Consider the following 23,693-nt stretch of genomic DNA (forward strand, 5'->3'; position numbering starts at 1 on the left):
CTGTGTGGGGAGTCGGTGGTGAGGGAATTAAGTTTTGGACATGTTAAGTTCGAGATGTCTATTGGACACCCAAATGGAGAGGTTAAGTAGGCAGGTGGATACAAGTGTGGAATTTAGGGGAATCAGTCCAGGTTGGAGGTATAAATGTAGGAGTTATTTGCATGCAGTTGGCCCTTCCAAAAGCCTGTCTTGAGTGGGCTGGAAACACGGTCACTGATTATGCCAGGGAGATTGCTTTCTGGCAAAGCCTAATCCTTCCGCCTTCCCCTCTGTCCCCCAAGTAGAGCAGATGGGGCTCTCGATCTTTGCCCTGCTGACCCTTACTGTGTTCCTGCTGCTGCTGGCAGACAAAGTGCCTGAGACCTCCCTGTCTGTCCCCGTCATCATCAAATACCTCATGTTTACCATGGTCCTCGTCACCTTCTCAGTCATCCTTAACATCGTAGTCCTCAACCTGCACCATCGCTCACCCCACACCCACCAAATGCCCCTTTGGGTCCGTCAGGTAAGAAGATCTCCTCTCCAACCTGTGTTAACTCTCAATCCCAGTATTTGGCTTTTTGTCCAGGTATCGCTCCTCACTCCCACCAACTTTCAACCTTCCCTTTCACAGACCTGAGGGAGAACTACAACTCCTGGTAGAGTGTCAAAGTGCCAAGGTCTTTGGGTGTTGAAATGTTGCCCAATTAATTTTATCTTCCCATCATTAACATTGCGTAGATCCCAGACTCTCTTCATCAATACTGCCCATCGTGGGTCCCAAGGAAGCATTCTCAGGGTTAGGTACTATCAGGGTGGAAGCCCTCAGAACTTTTCTTTCCAGTCAGGATGCCTCCTAACCCCCTTAAGGACTCTTGGGCTGTGTAGTTGCATTTCATCTGTGGGATGCATACACGCATGCGCAGGAATGGGCACGTGCCGTGGGGGTGGTTGGCGGCTTCCCTTCTGGTCTGAAAGCATAAGAGCCCCCTCCAACACGCCTCTTCTTCTACTCTGCAGATCTTTATCCACAAACTCCCTCCGTATCTGGGTCTGAAGAGACCCAAACCTGAGAGAGACCAGATACCGGAGCCACCTCCTATACCTCTCAGGGATTCTCCAGGAAGTGGCTGGGGTCGGGGAACAGATGAATATTTCATCCGCAAGCCACCACATGATTTTCTCTTCCCCAAACCCAACAGGTAGTATCTACTCCCCATGGCCCACGTAGAAGGGAGAGGGCGAACTACAGTTCCCAGAAGACTGTGCGGAGGCAGGCGTCCTAAGCTCTCAGAGGATGTCGTGGTTGAGCATCATGGGAGTTGTAGTCCCCCTTCTGTTGCCCACTGTGCGGGGAGGTGGAAACTAAAGCGTAAGGGAATAGGAGGAATTGCGGAAGGCTAGAGAGGTCGCCGCTGTTGAAGAGAACCTGAAGGGCTCTCTCACGTTTGGAAACCTGGATGGGCGTTGGAGGAGGGAGTTGGGGCGGGGCCTAGAGCACCCACGCAGGCCGTCTTTGTGCCCCGGTCGTGGCCAAACAGACTCGCCTCTTCCACGTTCCAGCCTGAACTGTCTGCCCCGGACCTGCGGCCATTTATCGATGGTCCAAGCCGGGCTGTGTGCCTGCCTCCCGACCTACGGGAGGTCGTTTCTTCAATCAGCTACACCGCTCAACAGCTGCGGGAACAGGAGGACCACGAAGCTGTGACTCCAAAGAGGGTGGGCTAAGGCAAGGCCTGGGTGGCCTTGGCTCCACCGGCAAACTTAGGCTCCGCCCCCAGAACTCGATTTTTTTTTCTGATTGGAAGTTTGCCTCACTTGGTCCCGCCCCCTGGCTTCCCACTTGTTCTTTACTCACATCCGTCGCCCGCAGTTTCGCTCTCTGCTATTCTGCGGTCCCGCCCTTGTCTCAAAGCTGTGGTATTAGGACCTGGGTGCGGTACAGGGCCTTGAGGCCGCCTTCCCTGGTTGTCTGGAGCCCAGGAACAGTTTAATCTTCCTACCCCCAGTTGAAGGAGGACTGGCAGTTTGTGGCCATGGTGGTGGACCGCCTCTTCCTGTGGACCCTCGTCATCTTTCTGGACGCCACGTACCACTTGCCCCCTCCCGACCCCTTTCCTTGAGGACGAGAGGGCCGAGACCGAGGTCCTCGGCCACTTGAATTGAGAGTTTGATAGTACTCTCAAGTCCTATCCCTTTCTGCATCTTAACTCCTTCACTAGGAGTCCAATCCTCTCCTCGTTTCGTTTCTAGGGAGGAAGCCCAAGTGGGACTGGGCAGCAGGGGGCCTTGGGCCCACCTGACATGCACTATCCGCTTATTTACTCTTTGGCTTCTTGAAGAAGCCCCGTTGGATATTCACATCTAGGTTGGCAATGAATGGAACAAAGAACAAGAACTAGATTGTAAGCCTTCTGAGGGCAGGAACTATGGCTGTTCACTGTAATATCCCCAGCACCTAGCACAGATCCTAACCTATACAGCCGGTACCTCTGATTGAATGAATAGGGAAATTATTTTTTCTGTAAAGAAATACACTAAGTAATAGTGCTTATGTTGGCATGTTGGGACTAGTGGTCGTTTTTTCTTTGTTTTGACCTTTCTGTACTTTACTGTATTTTGTAATATGTATTATCTTTAGGATAAGAAAAGGTTCTTTCTAAAAGGATGCATTTGTAATGAGGATAAAAAAGCACACTGTAAAAACCTCAAGTTCCAGCTGTGATGCTCAAACTTTGGACAAGCTACTAAACTGCTCTGTGCCTCAGTTTCTCCATCTGTAAAATGAAGCGAATAATAGTATCTGCTGCCTAGTCTGAGGATCATATGAGAAGATGAGAACAAAAGCATTATACAGTATACATCAGAGGTTACAAACTGGTGTGTTTTGTGTGGCCCATGTTGTTGGCCAGCAGAGTTTAAAAGTTGAATTGGTTTGCTACTTTTAAAATGTGGCTATTTCACAGAGCAATTTGGATTTCTGGCTTCTCTTGAAACTTTTAAAGAACTGCAGGCTAGTTCTAAGAAGCCCAACAGGCTACGTAAGCGGTCCTAATGTCTTGAACAATGAAATGGAGGAAATCCTATATGCATGATCCAGTCACTATGAAGACTGTCTCTCATCTGTAGCAACCCTGCTTGCAAATCAAGTTAAGCAAGGCCCCATGGAGACAGAAGGACAGACTGAACTCTGGGGACTAGGCTCCATGTAGTGGGAGCCGAGGGCAGAGACGGCCACCTAAAGGACCAGCTGAGTGGATGAAAGATTGGACAACTCCGCATTGTGACTCCCTGCAATGGGCCTCATTATGACCATGCTCCCTCACCTGTTGGTGGGTGTCCCCAGGTCCTGGCATGAGTGCAGTGTGGGTCAGGGCCGGTGGGGTTGAGGGGGGTGGGGCGTCCCACGGCTCAGGCAGCCCTAGGACCCGCCCACCATGGAACACCAGCTCTGGTATGACAACCTGGGGTGCTGCCATCAATACCAAGAAAGTACCCAGAATGCAGAGGACTTCCTAATCCTGTTGCTGGGCCTTGTCATTCTTGTCAGCTTTGGGATCAGCATGGCAACTATGGTCAGCGATGGTTGGGGATCACCAATAGGGGTTAAGATGGCTGAGGGTGGGAACCAGCTGCAGCCTGCACCTCCGTCTGCAGGAACGGTCTTGGCTGGGAGTGGTGGTGAGGGTAGAGAGCCTGGCCTTCATTTTCACCCACCCCACCTCACCCCACACCAGATATGGCATGGGCTCCAGAATGCCTTAGACAAGACCATGTATTGTATTATTCAGAAAAGTAACTATAGAAGACAGCTAGGGGGCACCCCGCCTCGCCAGTCCCAGGGCCCTAGAAACCCAGGCTCCCAGGTTCCCAACCCTGAAATCTTCTGACAGTTGCCCTGCCCTCACGGACTCTCGCCTCCCACAGATGAAATCTCACAGGCTTGTGAAAGTTCCTCCAAACATCCTCCAGCCAAGGCCCAAGACATCCACATCCACTGCACCCTGGACCCTGTGGAAGTGAGAATGGCCCGGCCCACTTGCTACTCCTCGTCCTCCTACCACCATCTCCGCAACCGTAGCCGCAGCTGCAGCCGCCACCCCTGAAGCCACCAGGGGAGGCCCAAGAATTTAGAAAATTCCCCTCCAGCTGCTCAGGCTTCCGTAGGCCGCATCGCCTCCACGGGATGTCACAGCTGCCTCCGATGCCCCCCTTTAACTGGGAGGACCCGGACTCCTACCTGGAGGAGGAGGACCAACTTTCCTTCCCACAACCCAAGTACCCGTGGGGGTGCTGGGGAGGGCTCTACCGGCAGATGGGTCTGCCCTCCAACGTGGGCCTCTGGGGTCGACAGGGTGGGATCCTGGCCATCCAGCCACCAGCCTGTCTCTACCTGTCGCCCGAGCTGCACCGCATGTCCAAGCGTGTGGAGGCCAAGTCTGAGCTAGGGCTGCAGTCCTTCGGGGCCCCTTGCTCGCCATCCCGCATCTGGGGCAATGTGGATGCTGACCAGTGGACCTCGTCTCCATCACTTACCCGACGGCTGCCCCCTAAGAGCTCGTGGGTCCCTGGGGTCACAGAACTTACCCCTCAGGGGGCCATCTCCCGTATGACTCCTGGGATCAGCGGCGGCGTGGTCTGGAGGGTTCTGAGCCTCCATCAGCTCTGGTGCCTCAGAGCTACAGGCCCGAAGCATGGCAGCGCAACTCCCCACCGGCCCACGGACGGAGCCTCCACAGCTGTGCTCACAGCCAGCCCAACCACAGCCCGCACCACTCCACGGGACACTTGAACTACTCCCGGGATCCCCACGAGGTGCGGCGCTGGGCGGCCGAATGGGCAGAGATGCTGCCTGTGCGGCACCCTCTGGCCGCCTCCGCCTCCCTCACGGTGCTGGCCGAGGCCTCTACCAGTGGGCCTCGGATCCCAGCTCAGCGCTGCTCCTCCACCCCTCCCAGACTCTGCCCGACGTCCAGGCTACCGAACGCCCTCCACCCACGCCCACCTTCATGCCACTCAGCCGGAACCCAGGGGGAAATGCCAACTACCAGGTGTATGACAGCCTGGAGTTGAAGCGGCAAGTGCAGGAAGCCAAGCGCGGGCCAACTCGCTGCTACCTTCCACCTCGGCCTCGAGGCCCTCTCTGCACGGAAGCCAGACTGGGAAAATGAACTGGCCAGCAGCTAATGGGGGCGGGTGGGGAGCGGCAGGGCATGGAGAGAGGAATAAAGAGCGCCATGGTCCAGAAAACATTGGCGGTCTGTGGCTTGGAAGCGCCACTCCTTCTGCCAGCTTGGGTCCCTGCCTTTGGCTTCCTGCAATAAGAAGCCAGTGTCCCCTTCTGGGCCTGAGGGTCCCGTTGGTTTAGTGGCCACAGTCCTGCCAGCAGGCCCCTCCTGGTCTGATACCATGCACTAAGTAGATCTGCAGCTGCAGTCTCCAAACCACTGGTCTCTTGGCACCTCCTCTGTGTCTCAGCTGTCCCTGTCCCCAAAGAGCCTCATACAAGAAGCTGCTTCCAAACTGGGAGGTTCCACATCTGGGCAGGTCCAGCTCCACAGCCAGTGAAGGGCATGAAGAAGGCTGAGGCTCTGGACTCCAGCCAGGCCTTCCGCAGGGCTCTGAGGCCAAGGTCTTTCTAGTCTCAGGAGGGGCCAAGAGATGGAACGTGACATTTGAACAAGTGAGTCAGTGGGCGGTGAGCGAATGTTTGACAGCTCGAGGGGAGGTGTGCCGGCCTCCGGGCCCTGTTTGGCTGTCCAGGCTCAGCTTACCTCACCCGGGGAACCATGGAATGCCACGCCTGGCCCTCCTTTTCATCCCCCTCCCTCACTGTGACGCCACCACCTGCCCCATTATGACCCAGTCTGTCTCCCAGTCTATATATATGGAGGCCAGCGGACTCAGGCAGTCCTGGGACCCCCGGCCATGGCTGAGCAAACCCATTACCTAGCCGAGGCGTGCTCTGGCACCACACCCAGGAAATGCCAAGACCTAGGAGACTCAATTCTTCTGATCCTGGTCAGCATCATCTTGCTCAATGTGTGGATGAACGTGGTGAATCTGGTGAGGGCAGGATCTGGGCAGTGTGGTTGGGGGAGTCCTGGGGTCTAGAAGGGGCTGAGATGGGATGGCTGCTGTAGTGTGGCCGAACAAGGGTTGGATTTCAGGGCTCACCCTGATCCCAAACTCCACGCTCCCTTGCTTCCCTCAGCTCTGGATGCATCTGAAGAGATTCTTGCGGGCAGGTTTCAACCATATTTTCCCCAAAGGTAAGTGGGCGCCAGTGTGGGCTCAGGGGATGTGGGCCTGTCCCCTTTCTTCTATCCCTGCCTTGATTCTCAGCCCCTCAAGAACCCAGGCCCTGTCCCATCTCGCCTTTCCCTGCAGACAAGCAAGCCAGCTGTGTAGGCAGTCATCGCATGCGCTGCTCCGTGGATCCCAAGAAGCTGCGTTCAAGAGTTTCTCCCCGCTTCCGCCATCGCCCGAGCTTCCTGCACAGGCACCCAAACCACCTTGAATCCCGGATACCAGAAACAGATGATGAGACGGCTTCTAAGTGCTGCTGGACGCCGCCTCAGTGTGGACGGGCTCGGGCTTCCACGGAGGCTCCACGGGGACTGTGGAAGGAGAGGGTAGTGGGAGCTGGTGAGGCCCCTCCGTTCACAGCCTTAAAGTCCCAAGCCACCTTTAACTCCAGGTGAGAGACATCTTCCAAGCTCCGCAGGAGAAGCAAGGTGGACGTGGTTCCACTCTGCCTGCCCCAAGAGAGCAAGACTAAGACCCCAGACTATGACTCAGCCCAGGCCCCAGCCCGGGCCCAGACCTGCCCCCCAGTTCAGCTCCCTGCACATTCTCCTGCCAAGGCCCAGACCTTCTCCTACAAGCACCCCTCTGTGCACGCCCCACCTCAGGCCCAGACTTGCTCCACATTCCACCTCCCTGAGCACACTACCCCCCAGGCCCAGACCCCCTCACCAGCCCTCAACCCTGAGCACAGCCCTGCCCAGGTCCATGGCCCGGAGCATACCTCAGCCCATACCCCAGCCCAGGCCCAAGCCCAGGCCCCCTCACATGCCTCAGCCCAATTCCTGGGCCACACTTCTCTCTGCACCCTGACCCATGCTCATCTGACCTATACCCATGCCAACACTCTGGTCCCTCCCCCAACTTCTGCCCCTGCTACTACTCCTGCCCTAGCCCCTACACCAGCCCCTGTCCCGATCTCTGCCACAACCTCTGTCCCAGCACTGGTCATGGCCCTGACGACCACTCCAGTCCCTTCCACCACCCGTACCCCCATCCTAGATTCTATTCTCTCTACCTTGTCTACCTTCGACCAAGGCCTCTCCTCTGGCCATGTGGTCTACTATGCCCGCAGCATGAAGCAGAACTTATTCCATGTGTGTCCCCCTCAGAACTCTGGGTACTCCAGAAATGACTTGGGTACCCTCTCCAGGCCCCAAGAGGGGCATGGTCTGGTGAGCTCTGGTACAGCTGAGCAAACACTGAAGCAATGTAGTGGGGACAGTGCCAAGCCCTCCACAGGGTCCATACTGGGTTACGTGGAGTTGGGGAATATGGAATGGAAGATCCCAAATGATGCCAAAGACAAATTTGTACAGTCCAAGACCTTCGCTCACCGTAGCTCCCATCCTTGCCAGTCTGAGAAGAGAAACACGGATCCCCAGACTCCAGTCTACCCCAAATTCCAGGTGTACTCCAAGGATGCTGCACCTTCTCAACCTTGCTTCCATTCTCCGACCAGTGCCCAGAGCTCACCATGCACCATGCCTCCACCATGCACTCTTTCTCTGCCTCTTGTTTTCCCAGATCCTTTGTCCTTCATCAACACAGCAACCACCAGAAGCCCTCCACCTTAATACAAACCCTCACCTTTCCCCCAACCTCCAAGTCTCCTCAGTCTGTCCTCTCTCCCCAGGGCCCCATCCCTCCCCAGTTATCCACCACTTCCCAAACCCCAAACCAGCCCCAACCCCCAGAACTTCATGAGAGTCTAGGTCTCAACCAATGCTCTGTCCTCCAAAGGACCCCAGGCCTTACCGGAGACACAGGCCTCCCCAAGAACCCAGGCCTTGCTCAAGATCCAGGCCTCCACGAACTTCGAGGCCTTACCGCAGACCCTTACCTCTGCAAAAATCCAAGCCTTTCCCAAGACTCTGACCTTCAGAAGAATCCAGTCATTACCCAAGATTCTTGGCCACAGAAGAGTCCATGCCATGCCCAAGACTCTGCAGTCAACAAGAGCTCAGTCCTTTGCCAGGAGTCTGATCTCCATAAGAGCCCAGGTCTTGTGCAAACCGCTCACCTCCATAAGGGCTCAAGCCTTACCCGAGACTCCGGAGACTACAAGAATCCAGGCCTGACCCAAGATTCTGGAGTCTGCAGGAGCCAAGGCCTTACTCAAGATTCTGACCTCCATAAGAATCCTGGCCTTACCCAAGATGCTGGAATTTACAGGAGCTCAGAACATGCCCATGACCCTAACTTCCACAAAGACTCAGGAATTAATCGAGATCCTGGCCCCCATAAGAGTCCAGCCCTTACTCAAGACTCTGGCTTATCCAAGAGACGAGGCCTCCATAACAACTCAGGCCTCCACAAGAACCCTCTAGGAACTGACTCTGTCCAAGTTTGGGGCCCACGTCAGACCCAAAAGTCATTTATATCTGAGACAGTTCCTCAAAAGGAGGATGCAGGGCAGCACATACCATGGACTTCTGTCCCAGCCAGTCACACCTCCTGCTCTGCCAAGGCTCAGGGGCCCTACAATGACCTGCTAACCTCCTCGCAGCGAACAGGCAGCCAAGCCTGGGTGTACCACCCGATACCGTTCCCCCAGCCTGCCAGAACTATGGCCAGATGTCTACACCTCCCAAAACCAGCAGGCACCTGGCTAGGGCGTGTGGTCTTTGACGCCCGCCAGAGACAGCAGACAGGGACAAGTGCGAAGCTCTCTCTAGGGCGTGTGGTCTTTGACGCCCGCCAGAGACAGCAGACAGGGACAAGTGCGAAGCTCTCTCTAGGGCGTGTGGCCTTTGACGCCTGCCAGAGACAGCAGACAGGGACAAGTGCGAAGCTCTCTCTAGGGCGTGTGGTCTTTGACGCCCGCCAGAGACAGCAGACAGGGACAAGTGCGAAGCTCTCTCTAGGGCGTGTGGTCTTTGGTGCCCGCCAGAGACAGCAGACAGGGACAAGTGCAAAGCTCTCTCTAGGGCATGTGGTCTTTGACGCCCGCCAGAGACAGCAGACAGGGACAAGTGTGAAGCTCTCTCTAGGGCGTGTGGTCTTTGACGCCCGCCAGAGACAGCAGACAGGGACAAGTGCGAAGCTCTGTCTCCCAGGCGCCTTCATAGGGCGACATCCAACTGCCGGAGTCCATCTCCAGCGAGTCAAGGGATACCCGAGGGATAGATAGCGTCGGCGAAGGAAATAAATCTATTACACTTCTTAAAGTATCAGCATTGCATGTTTCTCTCTCTTCTTTATTGTTTACAATCACAGGTTTATATATTGTAGTTGATTACATTACCAGGTATGTGACCAAACAATCTTAGCACAATCAAACCTCAAAATGTTCTCTAAAGATTTTTTTTTAAATATGCCCTAGTTTCTAGATGTCCTATTAAAATATTTCCCAAGTTCCCATTAATCACAGGTTATTTCTTAGTAACCAAGCCAAGCAGTTATATGATTATTTTAATTGTAAAAGTTGAAGCTACTTGTTCCTATTTCTCTTCTTGCATGGGCAACCTTTTACAATGGTTCCACGAAAATATTTACAATGTACCCTGCATGCCCTTTCTCGTTGTTTCCTTCAACTGAGACAGTGCTTTCTCCCTATCCTAGCAACTAATTCTGCTCTAGGCATTTGCTTTTCTATAATTAATCTTCCTTTATAATAGAACCATAAATTTCCTATGTCATCAGGAACTCCAGCCCATGGCCATAACTCCATACTAGAGGGTGTTTTTCATAAAAATATCCCTTTAGTTCCAGGCTCTTAATTCTTTACCCATTTCCCCGGGTCTTTAGTGGGTACTTCCCATTCTGTGGTAGTTTCAGGAGGGGGAGTCCTAGAGGAATTTTTCTTTCACGTGGAGCAACATCCCCCCAAAATTGCCCCTATATTTAAATTTATTATCATAAAACATAACAACAGAGCTGTAGTCCACCTTCCTGGCACGGCGCTGCCTTGCAGTTTCGCCTTCCGTTGCTTCATGACTTTGTCATGGTGCAATGGCTCCAGGATGGCTTCCAACATCCAACAACTCACCGGAGACCATCAAGGAGTGGGGATATCAGTGTGTGGTGAGAAACATAGAAAAAGAGGGGACAGGTAAGCATGAGGAATAAAGAGACAAGAGAAGTGTTCTGTGGACTTTGGAGGACATCCAACCCAGCCCCATCCCACAGGGCCTGATGAGGACCGAAACTATCCCTGCTTTCCCTCCATCGCTCTCTAGCTAAATCCGTTATCCCCAAGGCCCTAGAGCTGCACTGTCAATTACAGTAGCCACTAGCCAAAGGCCTATTAGAATGTAAATTACTTAAAATTAAGGAAAATTAATTCTATTAAAAATTAAGTTAAAAAGCTAAAACTTCTCTTCCTCAGGGAACAGAATTTCCCTGACATCCAATTCTGTTCCCTGGCAGTCCAGTTGTTGGGACGTGGCGCTTTCACTGATGTGGCGGTGGTTCAATCCCTGGTCAGGGAATTCAGACCCCGCAAGCTTCATGGCTTAGCCAGAAAAAAAAACAGAAATTCTCTTCCTCAGTGCCATGATCTTCTAAGTGCTCAGTAGCCACATGGAGTTAGTGGCTACCGCATTGGATGGCACAGATTTAGAACATTTCCATCATCATGATAAATGCTATTGGAGAGCAGTGCTTTAGAGCTTAGAGCAATTTTCCTTTCCCTGTCACCCACCCCCAGCATCTTAAAGCTCCCCCAGAGCGCAGAGAACTTAGTTCTTTTTAGGGTGGCTCAGAAGCCACCCTCTGGGGAGGAGGTAAGATGTAGGGATGGGCACCCAATGCCTGATTTCCCCAGCCTGTGAGAAAGAGCCCAGGCTTCAGTTTTCCTCATCTGGTCTCTTGGGTCACGACCAGATGTATGCAAACTTGCCTCCCCCATTCTGGGCTGTGTTTGGGGCTCTTGGTTGATCTGATTTACATTTTAATGGGATCAATGTGGCTGCTCTGTTGAGAACAGTCAGCAGGGGGGCAAAGGATGAAGCAAAGAGGAGGCCTTTGTAATAACTCAGATCTGAGGTAATGGTGGCTTGTACCAGGATGGTAGTGGTAGATGGGATAGGTCAACAGTTTCAGGATATATGTTGAAGGTAGAGCCAATAGGGTTTGGTATGGATTGGATATGGGATGAGAGAGAGGAGAGCTGAGAATGACTCCAAGGGATTTGGCCTGAGCCACAGGAAAGATCGAGTTGTCATTTATGACCTGAGGAAGACTGTGTGGGGAGTCGGTGGTGAGGGAATTAAGTTTTGGACATGTTAAGTTCGAGATGTCTATTGGACACCCAAATGGAGAGGTTAAGTAGGCAGGTGGATACAAGTGTGGAATTTAGGGGAATCAGTCCAGGTTGGAGGTATAAATGTAGGAGTTATTTGCATGCAGTTGGCCCTTCCAAAAGCCTGTCCTTGAGTGGGCTGGAAACACGGTCACTGATTATGCCAGGGAGATTGCTTTCTGGCAAAGCCTAATCCTTCCGCCTTCCCCTCTGTCCCCCAAGTAGAGCAGATGGGGCTCTCGATCTTTGCCCTGCTGACCCTTACTGTGTTCCTGCTGCTGCTGGCAGACAAAGTGCCTGAGACCTCCCTGTCTGTCCCCGTCATCATCAAATACCTCATGTTTACCATGGTCCTCGTCACCTTCTCAGTCATCCTTAACATCGTAGTCCTCAACCTGCACCATCGCTCACCCCACACCCACCAAATGCCCCTTTGGGTCCGTCAGGTAAGAAGATCTCCTCTCCAACCTGTGTTAACTCTCAATCCCAGTATTTGGCTTTTTGTCCAGGTATCGCTCCTCACTCCCACCAACTTTCAACCTTCCCTTTCACAGACCTGAGGGAGAACTACAACTCCTGGTAGAGTGTCAAAGTGCCAAGGTCTTTGGGTGTTGAAATGTTGCCCAATTAATTTTATCTTCCCATCATTAACATTGCGTAGATCCCAGACTCTCTTCATCAATACTGCCCATCGTGGGTCCCAAGGAAGCATTCTCAGGGTTAGGTACTATCAGGGTGGAAGCCCTCAGAACTTTTCTTTCCAGTCAGGATGCCTCCTAACCCCCTTAAGGACTCTTGGGCTGTGTAGTTGCATTTCATCTGTGGGATGCATACACGCATGCGCAGGAATGGGCACGTGCCGTGGGGGTGGTTGGCGGCTTCCCTTCTGGTCTGAAAGCATAAGAGCCCCCTCCAACACGCCTCTTCTTCTACTCTGCAGATCTTTATCCACAAACTCCCTCCGTATCTGGGTCTGAAGAGACCCAAACCTGAGAGAGACCAGATACCGGAGCCACCTCCTATACCTCTCAGGGATTCTCCAGGAAGTGGCTGGGGTCGGGGAACAGATGAATATTTCATCCGCAAGCCACCACATGATTTTCTCTTCCCCAAACCCAACAGGTAGTATCTACTCCCCATGGCCCACGTAGAAGGGAGAGGGCGAACTACAGTTCCCAGAAGACTGTGCGGAGGCAGGCGTCCTAAGCTCTCAGAGGATGTTGTGGTTGAGCATCATGGGAGTTGTAGTCCCCCTTCTGTTGCCCACTGTGCGGGGAGGTGGAAACTAAAGCATAAGGGAATAGGAGGAATTGCGGAAGGCTAGAGAGGTCGCCGCTGTTGAAGAGAACCTGAAGGGCTCTCTCACGTTTGGAAACCTGGATGGGCGTTGGAGGAGGGAGTTGGGGCGGGGCCTAGAGCACCCACGCAGGCCGTCTTTGTGCCCCGGTCATGGCCAAACAGACTCGCCTCTTCCACGTTCCAGCCTGAACTGTCTGCCCCGGACCTGCGGCCATTTATCGATGGTCCAAGCCGGGCTGTGTGCCTGCCTCCCGACCTACGGGAGGTCGTTTCTTCAATCAGCTACACCGCTCAACAGCTGCGGGAACAGGAGGACCACGAAGCTGTGACTCCAAAGAGGGTGGGCTAAGGCAAGGCCTGGGTGGCCTTGGCTCCACCGGCAAACTTAGGCTCCGCCCCCAGAACTCGATTTTTTTTTCTGATTGGAAGTTTGCCTCACTTGGTCCCGCCCCCTGGCTTCCCACTTGTTCTTTACTCACATCCGTCGCCCGCAGTTTCGCTCTCTGCTATTCTGCGGTCCCGCCCTTGTCTCAAAGCTGTGGTATTAGGACCTGGGTGCGGTACAGGGCCTTGAGGCCGCCTTCCCTGGTTGTCTGGAGCCCAGGAACAGTTTAATCTTCCTACCCCCAGTTGAAGGAGGACTGGCAGTTTGTGGCCATGGTGGTGGACCGCCTCTTCCTGTGGACCCTCGTCATCTTTCTGGACGCCACGTACCACTTGCCCCCTCCCCACCCCTTTCCTTGAGGACGAGAGGGCTGAGACCGAGGTCCTCGGCCACTTGAATTGAGAGTTTGATAGTACTCTCAAGTCCTATCCCTTTCTGCATCTTAACTCCTTCACTAGGAGTCCAATCCTCTCCTCGTTTCGTTTCTAGGGAGGAAGCCCAAGTGGGACTGGGCAGCTGGGGGCCTTGGGCCCACCTGACATGCACTATCCACTTATTTACTCTTTGGCTTCTTGAAGAAGCCCCGTTGGATATTCACATCTAGGTTGGCAATGAATGGAACAAAGAACAAGAACTAGATTGTAAGCCTTCTGAGGGCAGGAACTATGGCTGTTCACTGTAATATCCCCAGCACCGAGCACAGATCCTAACCTATACAGCCGGTACCTCTGATTGAATGAATAGGGAAATTATTTTTTCTGTAAGGAAATACACTAAGTAATAGTGCTTATGTTGGCATGTTGGGACTAGTGGTCGTTTTTTCTTTGTTTTGACCTTTCTGTACTTTATTGTATTTTGTAATATGTATTATCTTTAGGATAAGAAAAGGTTCTTTCTAAAAGGATGCATTTGTAATGAGGATAAAAAAGCACACTGTAAAAACCTCAAGTTCCAGCTGTGATGCTCAAACTTTGGACAAGCTACTAAACTGCTCTGTGCCTCAGTTTCTCCATCTGTAAAATGAAGCGAATAATAGTATCTGCTGCCTAGTCTGAGGATCATATGAGAAGATGAGAACAAAAGCATTATACAGTATACATCAGAGGTTACAAACTGGTGTGTTTTGTGTGGCCCATGTTGTTGGCCAGCAGAGTTTAAAATTTGAATTGGTTTGCTACTTTTAAAATGTGGCTATTTCACAGAGCAATTTGGATTTCTGGCTTCTCTTGAAACTTTTAAAGAACTGCAGGCTAGTTCTAAGAAGCCCAACAGGCTACGTAAGCGGTCCTAATGTCTTGAACAATGAAATGGAGGAAATCCTATATGCATGATCCAGTCACTATGAAGACTGTCTCTCATCTGTAGCAACCCTGCTTGCAAATCAAGTTAAGCAAGGCCCCATGGAGACAGAAGGACAGACTGAACTCTGGGGACTAGGCTCCATGTAGTGGGAGCCGAGGGCAGAGACGGCCACCTAAAGGACCAGTTGAGTGGATGAAAGATTGGACAACTCCGCATTGTGACTCCCTGCAATGGGCCTCATTATGACCATGCTCCCTCACCTGTTGGTGGGTGTCCCCAGGTCCTGGCATGAGTGCAGTGTGGGTCAGGGCCGGTGGGGTTGGGGGGGGTGGGGCGTCCCACGGCTCAGGCGGCCCTAGGACCCGCCCACCATGGAACACCAGCTCTGGTATGACAACCTGGGGTGCTGCCATCAATACCAAGAAAGTACCCAGAATGCGGAGGACTTCCTACTCCTGTTACTGGGCCTTGTCATTCTTGTCAGCATTGGGATCAGCATGGCAACTATGGTCAGCGATGGTTGGGGATCACCAGTAGGGGTGAAGATGGCTGAGGGTGGGAACCAGCTGCAGCCTGCACCTCCGTCTGCAGGAACGGTCTTGGCTGGGAGTGGTGGTGAGGGTAGAGAGCCTGGCCTTCATTTTCACCCACCCCACCTCACCCCACACCAGATATGGCATGGGCTCCAGAATGCCTTAGACAAGACCATGTATTGTATTATTCAGAAAAGTAACTATAGAAGACAGCTAGGGGGCACCCCGCCTCGCCATTCCCAGGGCCCTAGAAACCCAGGCTCCCAGGATCCCAACCCTGAAATCTTCTGACAGTTGCCCTGCCCTCACGGACTCTCGCCTCCCACAGATGAAATCTCACAGGCTTGTGAAAGTTCCTCCAAACATCCTCCAGCCAAGGCCCAAGGCATCCACATCCACTGCACCCTGGACCCTGTGGAAGTGAGAATGGCCCGGCCCACTTGCTACTCCTCGTCCTCCTACCACCATCTCCGCAACCGTAGCCGCAGCTGCAGCCGCCACCCCTGAAGCCACCAGGGGAGGCCCAAGAATTTAGAAAATTCCCCTCCAGCTGCTCAGGCTTCCGTAGGCCACATCGCCTCCACGGGATGTCACAGCTGCCTCCGATGCCCTCCTTTAACTGGGAGGACCCGGACTCCTACCTGGAGGAGGAGGACCAACTTTCCTTCCCACAACCCAAGTACCCGTGGGGGTGCTGGGGAGGGCTCTACCAGCAGATGGGTCTGCCCTCCAACGTGGGCCTCTGGGGTCGACAGGGTGGGATCCTGGCCATCCAGCCACCAGCCTGTCTCTACCTGTGGCCCGAGCTGCACCGCATGCCCAAGTGTGTGGAGGCCAAGTCTGAGCTAGGGCTGCAGTCCTTCGGGGCCCCTTGCTCGCCATCCCGCATCTGGGGCAATGTGGAGGCTGACCAGTGGACCTCGTCTCCATCACTTACCCGACGGCTGCCCCCTAAGAGCTCGTGGGTCCCTGGGGGGCACAGAACTTACCCCTCAGGGGGCCATCTCCCGTATGACTCCTGGGATCAGCGGCGGCGTGGTCTGGAGGGCTCTGAGCCTCCATCAGCTCTGGTGCCTCAGGGCTACCGGCCCGAAGCATGGCAGCGCAACTCCCCACCGGCCCACGGACGGAGCCTCCACAGCTGTGCTCACAGCCAGCCCAACCACAGCCTGCGCCACTCCACGGGACACTTGAACTACTCCCGGGATCCCCACGAGGTGCGGCGCTGGGCGGCCGAATGGGCAGAGATGCTGCCTGTGCGGCACCCTCTGGCCGCCTCCGCCTCCTTCACGGTGCTGGCTGAGGCCCCTACCAGCGGGCCTCGGATCCCAGCCCAGCGCTGCTCCTCCACCCCTCCCAGAATCTGCCCGATGTCCAGGCTACCGAACGCCCTCCACCCATGCCAACCTTCATGCCACTCAGCCGGAACCCAGGGGGAAATGCCAACTACCAGGTGTATGACAGCCTGGAGTTGAAGCAGCAAGTGCAGGATGCCAAGCGCGGGCCAACTCGCTGCTACCTTCCACCTCGGCCTCGAGGCCCTCTCTGCACGGAAGCCAGACTGGGAAAATGAACTGGCCAGCAGCTAATGGGGGCGGGTGGGGAGCGGCAGGGCATGGAGAGAGGAATAAAGAGCGCCATGGTCCAGAAAACATTGGCGGTCTGTGGCTTGGAAGCGCCACTCCTTCTGCCAGCTTGGGTCCCTGCCTTTGGCTTCCTGCAATAAGAAGCCAGTGTCCCCTTCTGGGCCTGAGGGTCCCCTTGGTTTAGTGGCCACAGTCCTGCCAGCAGGCCCCTCCTGGTCCGATACCATGCACTAAGTAGATCTGCAGCTGCAGTCTCCAAACCACTGGTCTCTTGGCACCTCCTCTGTGTCTCAGCTGTCCCTGTCCCCAAAGAGCCTCATACAAGAAGCTGCTTCCAAACTGGGAGGTTCCACATCTGGGCAGGTCCAGCTCCACAGCCAGTGAAGGGCATGAAGAAGGCTGAGGCTCTGGACTCCAGCCAGGCCTTCCGCAGGGCTCTGAGGCCAAGGTCTTTTTAGTCTCAGGAGGGGCCAAGAGATGGAATGTGACATTTGAACAAGTGAGTCAGTGGGCGGTGAGTGAATGTTTGACAGCTCGAGGGGAGGTGTGCCGGAATCCGTTCCCTGTTTGGCTGTCCAGTCTCAGCTTACCTCACTTGGGTAACCAGGGAATGCCACGCCTTGCCCACCTTTTCGTCCCACTCCCTCACTGTGACGCCACCACCTGCCCCATTATGACCCAGTCTGTCTCCCAGTATATATATGGAGGCCAGGGGACCCAGGCAGTCCTGGGACCACCAGCCATGGCTGAGCAATCCCATTACCTACCCCAGACGTGCTCTGGCACCACCCCCGGAAATGGCAGGACCTAGGAGGTTCAATTCTTCTGATCCTTTTCAGCTTCATCTTGCTCAACTTGGGGATTAATGCGGTGACTATGGTGAGGGCAGGATCTGGTCAGTGGGTTAGGGGAAGCACTGGAGTTGTAAAGGGTCGGAGGTGGGAGAGCTTCTCGGGTGAGGCCGGACAAGGGTTGGATTTCAGGGTTCACCCTGATCCCGTCCTCCCCCCTCCCCTGCTTCCCTCATCTCTGGATGCATCTGAAGAGATTCTTGCGGGCACGTTTCAATCGTATTTTCCCCAAAGGTGAGTGGGCGCCAGCGTGGGCTCAGGGGATATGGGCCTGTCACCTTTCTTCTATCCCTGACTTGATTCTCAGGCCCTCAGGAACCCAGGCCCTGTCCCAATTCACTTTTCCCTGCAGACAAGCAAGCCAGCTGTGTAGGCAGACATCGCATTTGCATGCACTGCCCCGTGGATCCAAAGAACCTGTGTTCAAGAGTTTGTCCCTGGTTCCGCCATCACCCAAGCTTCTGGCTCAGGCACCCAAAACACCTTGACTGCTGGATACCAGAAAGAGATAATGAGACGGCTTCTAAGGGCTGCTGGATGCCTCCTCAGTGCGGACGGCTTGGGCTTCCAAGGAGGCTCCACGGGGACTGTGGAAGGAAGGGGTATTGGGAGCTCGGAAGGCCCCTGCGGTCACAGCCTTAAAGTCCCAAGCCACCTTTAACTCCAGGTGAGAGACATCTTCCAAGCTCCGCAGGATAAGCAAGGGGGACATGGTTCCAATGCGCCTGCCCCAAAGACCAAGGTTAAGACCCCAGACTATGACACAGCCCAGGCCAAAGCCCGGGTCCAGACCTGCCCCCCAATTCAGCTCCCTGCACATTCTCCTGCCAAGGCCCAGAACTTCTCCTACAAGCACCCCTCTGTGCACGCCCAACCTCAGGCCCAGACTTGCTTCACATTACAACCCCCTGAGCACACTATTGCCCAGGTCCAGACACCCTCCACAGCCCTAAACCCTGAGCTCAGCCCTGCCCAGGTCCATGGCCCTGAGCACACCTCAGCCTATACCCCAGCCCAGGCCCAAGCCCAGGCCCCCTCACATGCCTCAGCCCATTCCCTGGGCCACACTTCTCTCTGCACCCTGACCCATGCTCATCTGACCTATACCCATGCCAACACTCTGGTCCCTCCCCCAACTTCTGCCCCTGCTACTACTCCTGCCCTAGACCCTACACCAGCCCCTGTCCCGATCTCTGCCACAACCTCTGTCCCAGCACTGGTCATGGCCCTGACGACCACTCCAGTCCCTTCCAACACCCATAGCCCCATGCTAGATTCTATTCCCTCTACATTGTCTGCCTTCAGCCAAGTCCTCTCCTCTGGCCATGTGGTCTACGATGCCCGCAGCATAAAGCAGAACTTATTCCATGTGTGTCCCCCTCAGAACTCTGGGTACTCCAGAAATGACTTGGGTACCCTCTCCAGGCCCCAAGAGGGGCATGGTCTGGTGAGCTCTGGTACAGCTGAGCAAACACTGAAGCAATGTAGTGGGGACAGTGCCAAGCCCTCCACAGGATCCATACTGGGTTATGTGGAGTTGGGGAATATGGAATGGAAGATCTCAAATGATGCCAAAGACAAATTTGTACAGTCCAAGACCTTCGCTTACTGTAGCTTCCATCCTTGCAGTTCTGAGAAGAGAAACACGGATGCCCAGACTCCCGTCTACCCCAAATTCCTGGTGTACTCCAATGATGCTACACCTTTTCAACCTTGCTTCCATTCTCCGACCGGTGCCCAGAGCTCACCATGCCCCATTCCTCCCCCACACACTCTTTCTCTGACTCTTGTTTCTCGCAGTTCCTTTGTCCTTCATCAACACAGCAACCACCAGAAGCCCTCCACCTTAATACAAACCCCCACATTTCCCCCAACCTCCAAGTCTCCTCAGTCTGTCCTCTCTCCCCAGGGCCCAATCCCTCCCCAGTTATCCAGTATTTCTCAAACCCCAAACAAGCCCCAAACCCATGAAATTCATGAGAGTCTAGGCCTCAACCAAGGCTCTGTCTTCCAAAGGACCCCAGGAGCTTCTAAAGGCTGTAGAGTTTCCAGAAATGAAGGCCTTACTCCAAATCCGGGCTTCCACAAGAACCAGGGCCTTACTGGAGACACAGGCCTCCCCAAGAATCCAGGCCTTGCTCAAGATCCACGCCTCCACGAACTTCGAAGCCTTACCGAAGACGCTTACCTCTGCAAGAATCCAAGCCTTTCCCAAGACTCTGACCTTCAGAAGAATCCAGTCATTACCCAAGATTCTAGCTCCCAGAAGATCTTAGGTTCTACTCTACATGGACGTTTCTTTAAAAGGCTATATATCATCCAACCCTCTGACCTCCACAAGAACACATCATTTCTCCAAAGTTCTTACTTTCAGAGGAGCTCAGCCTTTATGCATGATTCTGGAGTCTATAGGAATCTAGAACGAAACCAAGAGACTGTACTCTATAGAAGTCGAGGGCTTTCTGAAAAAACTCGCTTCCATCATAGCCCACGCCCTTTTCAAGATTCTGGACGTGACAAGAGTACAGGTAATGCCCAAGATTCAGCAGTCTCTAGGAGTCCAGACTTTACCCAAGATTCTGGGACACAGAAGAGTCCATATCTTGCCCAAGACTCTGCAGTCAACAAGAGCTCAGTCCTTTGCCAGAAATGTGGTCTCCATAAGAGCCTAGGCCTTGTGCAAACCCCTCGCCTCCATAAGGGCTCAAGCCTTACCCTAGACTCAGGAGACTACAAGAATCCAGGTCTGACCCAAGATTCTGGAGTCTGCAGGAGCCAAGTCTTTACTCAAGATTCTGACCTCCATAAGAATCCAGGTGTTTCCCAAGCCACTGAAGTCAAAAGGAGATGTGGCCTTACCCAAGGTGGTGGAATTTACAGGAGCTCTGACCATATGCATGACCCTAACTTCCACAAGTACTCAGGAATTAATCGAGATCCTGGCCTACACAAGAACCCTCTAAGAACTGACTCTGTCCATGTTTCGGGCCCACATCAGACCCAAAAGTCATTTATATCTGAGGCAGTTCCTCGAAAGCAGGATGAAGGGCAACACATACCATGGACTTCTGTCCCACCCAGTCACAACTCCTGCTCTGCCAAGGCTCAGGGGGCCTACAATGACCTGCTAACCTCCTCGCAGCAAGCAGGTAGCCAAGACTAGGTGTACCACCCCATGGATACAGTTCCTCCAGCCTGCCACAACTATCAGGTATGCGGCCTGGGCGTGTGATCTTTGACTCCCGCCAGAGACAGAGCAGGCAGGGACAAGTGCGAAGCTCTGTCTCTCAGGCGCCTTCATCAAGAGACATCCAACAACTAACTGGAGACCATCAAGGAGTGGGGATATCAGAGTGTGATAAGAAACTTAGAAAAAGAGGGAACAGATAAGCATGAGAAATAAAGAGACAAGAGAATTCTTCTGTGGTTGTTTGAGGACATTCAACCCAGCCCAATCACACTGGTCCTGATGAGGTCCTAAACTATCCCTGCTTTCCCTCCATCGCTGTCTAGCTAAATCCGTTATCCCCAAGGCCCTAGAGCTGCATTGTCAATTACAGAAGCCACTATCCAAATGCCTATTAGAATGTAAATTAATTACAATTGAGGAAAATTAATTCTATTAAAAATTAAGTTAAAGTTTAAAAATTCTCTTCCTCAGGGAACAGAATTTCCCTGGCATCCAATTCTGTTCTCTGGCAGTCCAGTTGTTGAGACTTGGCGCTTTCACTGCTGTAGCTGGGGTTCAATCGCTGGTCGGGGAAATCAGACCCCACAAGCTTCATGGCTTAGACAGAAACAAAACAGAAAATTCTGGTCCTCAGTGCCATGATCTTCTAAGTGCTCAGTAGCCACATGGAGCTAGTGGCTACTGCATTGGACGGCACAGATTTAGAACATTTCCATCATCATGGAAAATGCTATTGCAGAGCAGTGCTTTAGAGTTTAGAGCAATTTTCCTTTCCCTGTCACACACCCCCAAGCATCTTAAAGCTCCCCCAGAGTGCAGAAAACTTAGTTCGTTTTAGGGTGGCTCAGAAGCCACCCTCTGGGGAGAACGTAAGATGTAGGGATGGACACCCAATGCCTGATTTCCCCAGCCTGTGAGAAAGAGCCCAGGCTTCAGTTTTCCTCATCTGGTCTCTTGGGTCATGATCAGATGTATGGAAACTTGCCTCCCCCGTTCTGGGCTGTGTTTGGGGCTCTCGGTTACTGAGGGAGAAGTCCTCTCTTTGTCAGGGACTAGGAAACCTTGTGTTGTAGGCTCCCCAAATTGAGGCCTGGATTCTGAGGGTCCCCTCCTTCATAGGCCTCTAATTTTTTCGAGGTGTCTGCACTTAATTTTCTTGCCCATGGACTTAGGCCTAGTTCACTGTGGAGACAGAACCCTGGGAATAAGGAATGTAAGAATTCCTGGTCCAGTATGCATTGGTCTAATCTGTGAGCGTGTCTCTGGTGTCCTATGTTTCTGTCCTATTATTCTGGCTCCTAGTTTCATCCTGGACTTAAGCTGTGTCCATGATAGCACTGTTTGCTGAAAGCCATTTCCTTCTGCTGATAATTTTTCATTGCCCTGCCCTAGCCCAGCTGGGGTTTCCTCTGGACTTGATTTTCAGTCCTGATAACTCTTCTGTATACACACATAAGCTGCGACATTCCAAAGTGTTTTCCCTGCCACCACTTGTGTGTCTGAGGTGGGCAACACTAATATGTCCCTGCCCTGAGTCAGATGTCCATCCCTGGGTCACTACATGCACACTATCGGCGTGTTCTTGTCTAACGTTACCACCACCGATTCCAAGGAGATACGTTCCAGCTGGAGAGCCCATTTCCAACACCTCTCTGGCTCAGCTCCGACCTTGGGCAAGTCATGTGCAACCTTTCTAGGCTTGCAGTCTCATCTCTATCTGAAGTTGTAATTGCATGCAAGAACCCTACTAGATTAAAATGACCAGGGCGCCTCTACTCCCAAGTGAGATGTAGAGTCCCCTATTTCTCCGCATGCCCTAGTGTATGCCCCTCATTATTGTTATTCAGATCCGTCCTATTAGGCCTCTGTTCTAACCCCAAGGAGTGTTTGTGCGGTTGACCTGACCTTGTAAAGACACAGAATAGTTTATCTCTATAGAAACTACAACTTCCATCAGGCACTACTACAAGGGAATGGGAAAGGAGGTGGGAGCGTGGCCCCAACGCCCTGGTAGCTTTGAAGACAAACTACAACTCACAGGATAGCCGCGAGATCTCCGCAGAGCGAAAGGAGTGACTGAACTGTGAGTGGAGGCCGGGCTGGTCCGGAACCACCCCGACAGTCTCCCAAAAGAGGCGTGGTTATAATTTAGGGGCGTGGCCTTGCCGGCAGCAGGAAGAAGTTACCTGTTGAATCTTCCTCTCCATTCACTTCCCAGCCTTTGTAGCTAACCCTAAGAGGGAAGCCGCAAACCACTAACCTCTTCAGAAAAGGAGGTAAGGGGACGTAGACAAGGGGCAGTGAAGGAGGCTATTGCATTCCTTCAGAGGGGCCAAACAGCTACTTTCTACCTGCTGAGTCAGGTGAACTGTTGACACTTGCACCGACAAACCTGACTCAAGTCACAATTCAACCTATGGATGTGGAGCTTACCATTACTACAGGATCCAATACGGAGACTCTACCTTCTCCAATCACGCAGAAGACCCCTACTCAGCCTCAAGAGGCACCTCAGGACGTTGTAGTACAATCTCCATTCCAGCAGGAGATGACAGTTCCAACTCCAAGCAAGCATCAAGGTCTGTATTCAACATCATCCAGCGTCACAGTTCATCATGTGGACCTAGAGCAAACCACAACTCCAGAACCCACTGTGGAGGCTGGACATTCTACATCCCTACAGCAGACTACAGCTCCCCCTCCAAAACACCCTGAGGTAACACTTTCACAACCAAACCTGACACAATCACAGTTCAGCTTGTGGACCTTGGAGTTAACATATCTCAGCAACCAAGGCCATCTGAGACAGTTCTTTTACCTTTGACTCAGTATTCATTATCAAAAGGTATTCCTGGTATAAAATATATCCCAGAAAAGAAGCAGCCATAACAGAATGCCACCACAAACATCAGCATATGTGAGCTCTGTACCTGAAAAAATGAGACGTTGTCATGTGTTGGTCTCAGCCCAAATCAGAAGCTCCACAGTGTGCCTAAGCCAGAACCTAACACCTACAA

The 23,693-nt window shown here is 53.1% G+C and overlaps 2 protein-coding genes and 1 pseudogene across 3 annotated transcripts in view; 2 read left to right on the forward strand and 1 right to left on the reverse strand.

The window, feature by feature from the left end:
• Positions 1-23,693, reverse strand: part of LOC307067901 (RAD52 motif-containing protein 1-like) — a gene marked incomplete at both ends in the record, with an annotated part of 661,371 nt that overhangs the window by 446,140 nt on the left and 191,538 nt on the right. The gene's annotated exons all lie outside the window — the stretch shown is intronic.
• Positions 290-2,102, forward strand: LOC307068469 (acetylcholine receptor subunit beta-like; the record flags this gene model as incomplete). Its single annotated transcript, XM_079726344.1, has 4 exons — positions 290-505; positions 1,000-1,181; positions 1,521-1,683; positions 1,989-2,102. 4 exons carry the CDS (start codon positions 290-292, stop codon positions 2,100-2,102), a joined length of 675 nt encoding a protein of 224 aa, XP_079582470.1.
• LOC307067389 (uncharacterized protein SPEM2-like) lies at positions 3,414-6,390 on the forward strand (annotated as a pseudogene). The gene is made up of 5 exons: positions 3,414-3,554; positions 3,717-3,774; positions 3,907-5,175; positions 5,961-6,045; positions 6,370-6,390. The product of its transcript is annotated as an uncharacterized protein SPEM2-like (transcript).

This window comes from Hyperoodon ampullatus (genome assembly GCF_949752795.1).
Source record: "Hyperoodon ampullatus genome assembly, chromosome: 19".
NCBI lineage: Eukaryota > Metazoa > Chordata > Mammalia > Artiodactyla > Ziphiidae > Hyperoodon > Hyperoodon ampullatus.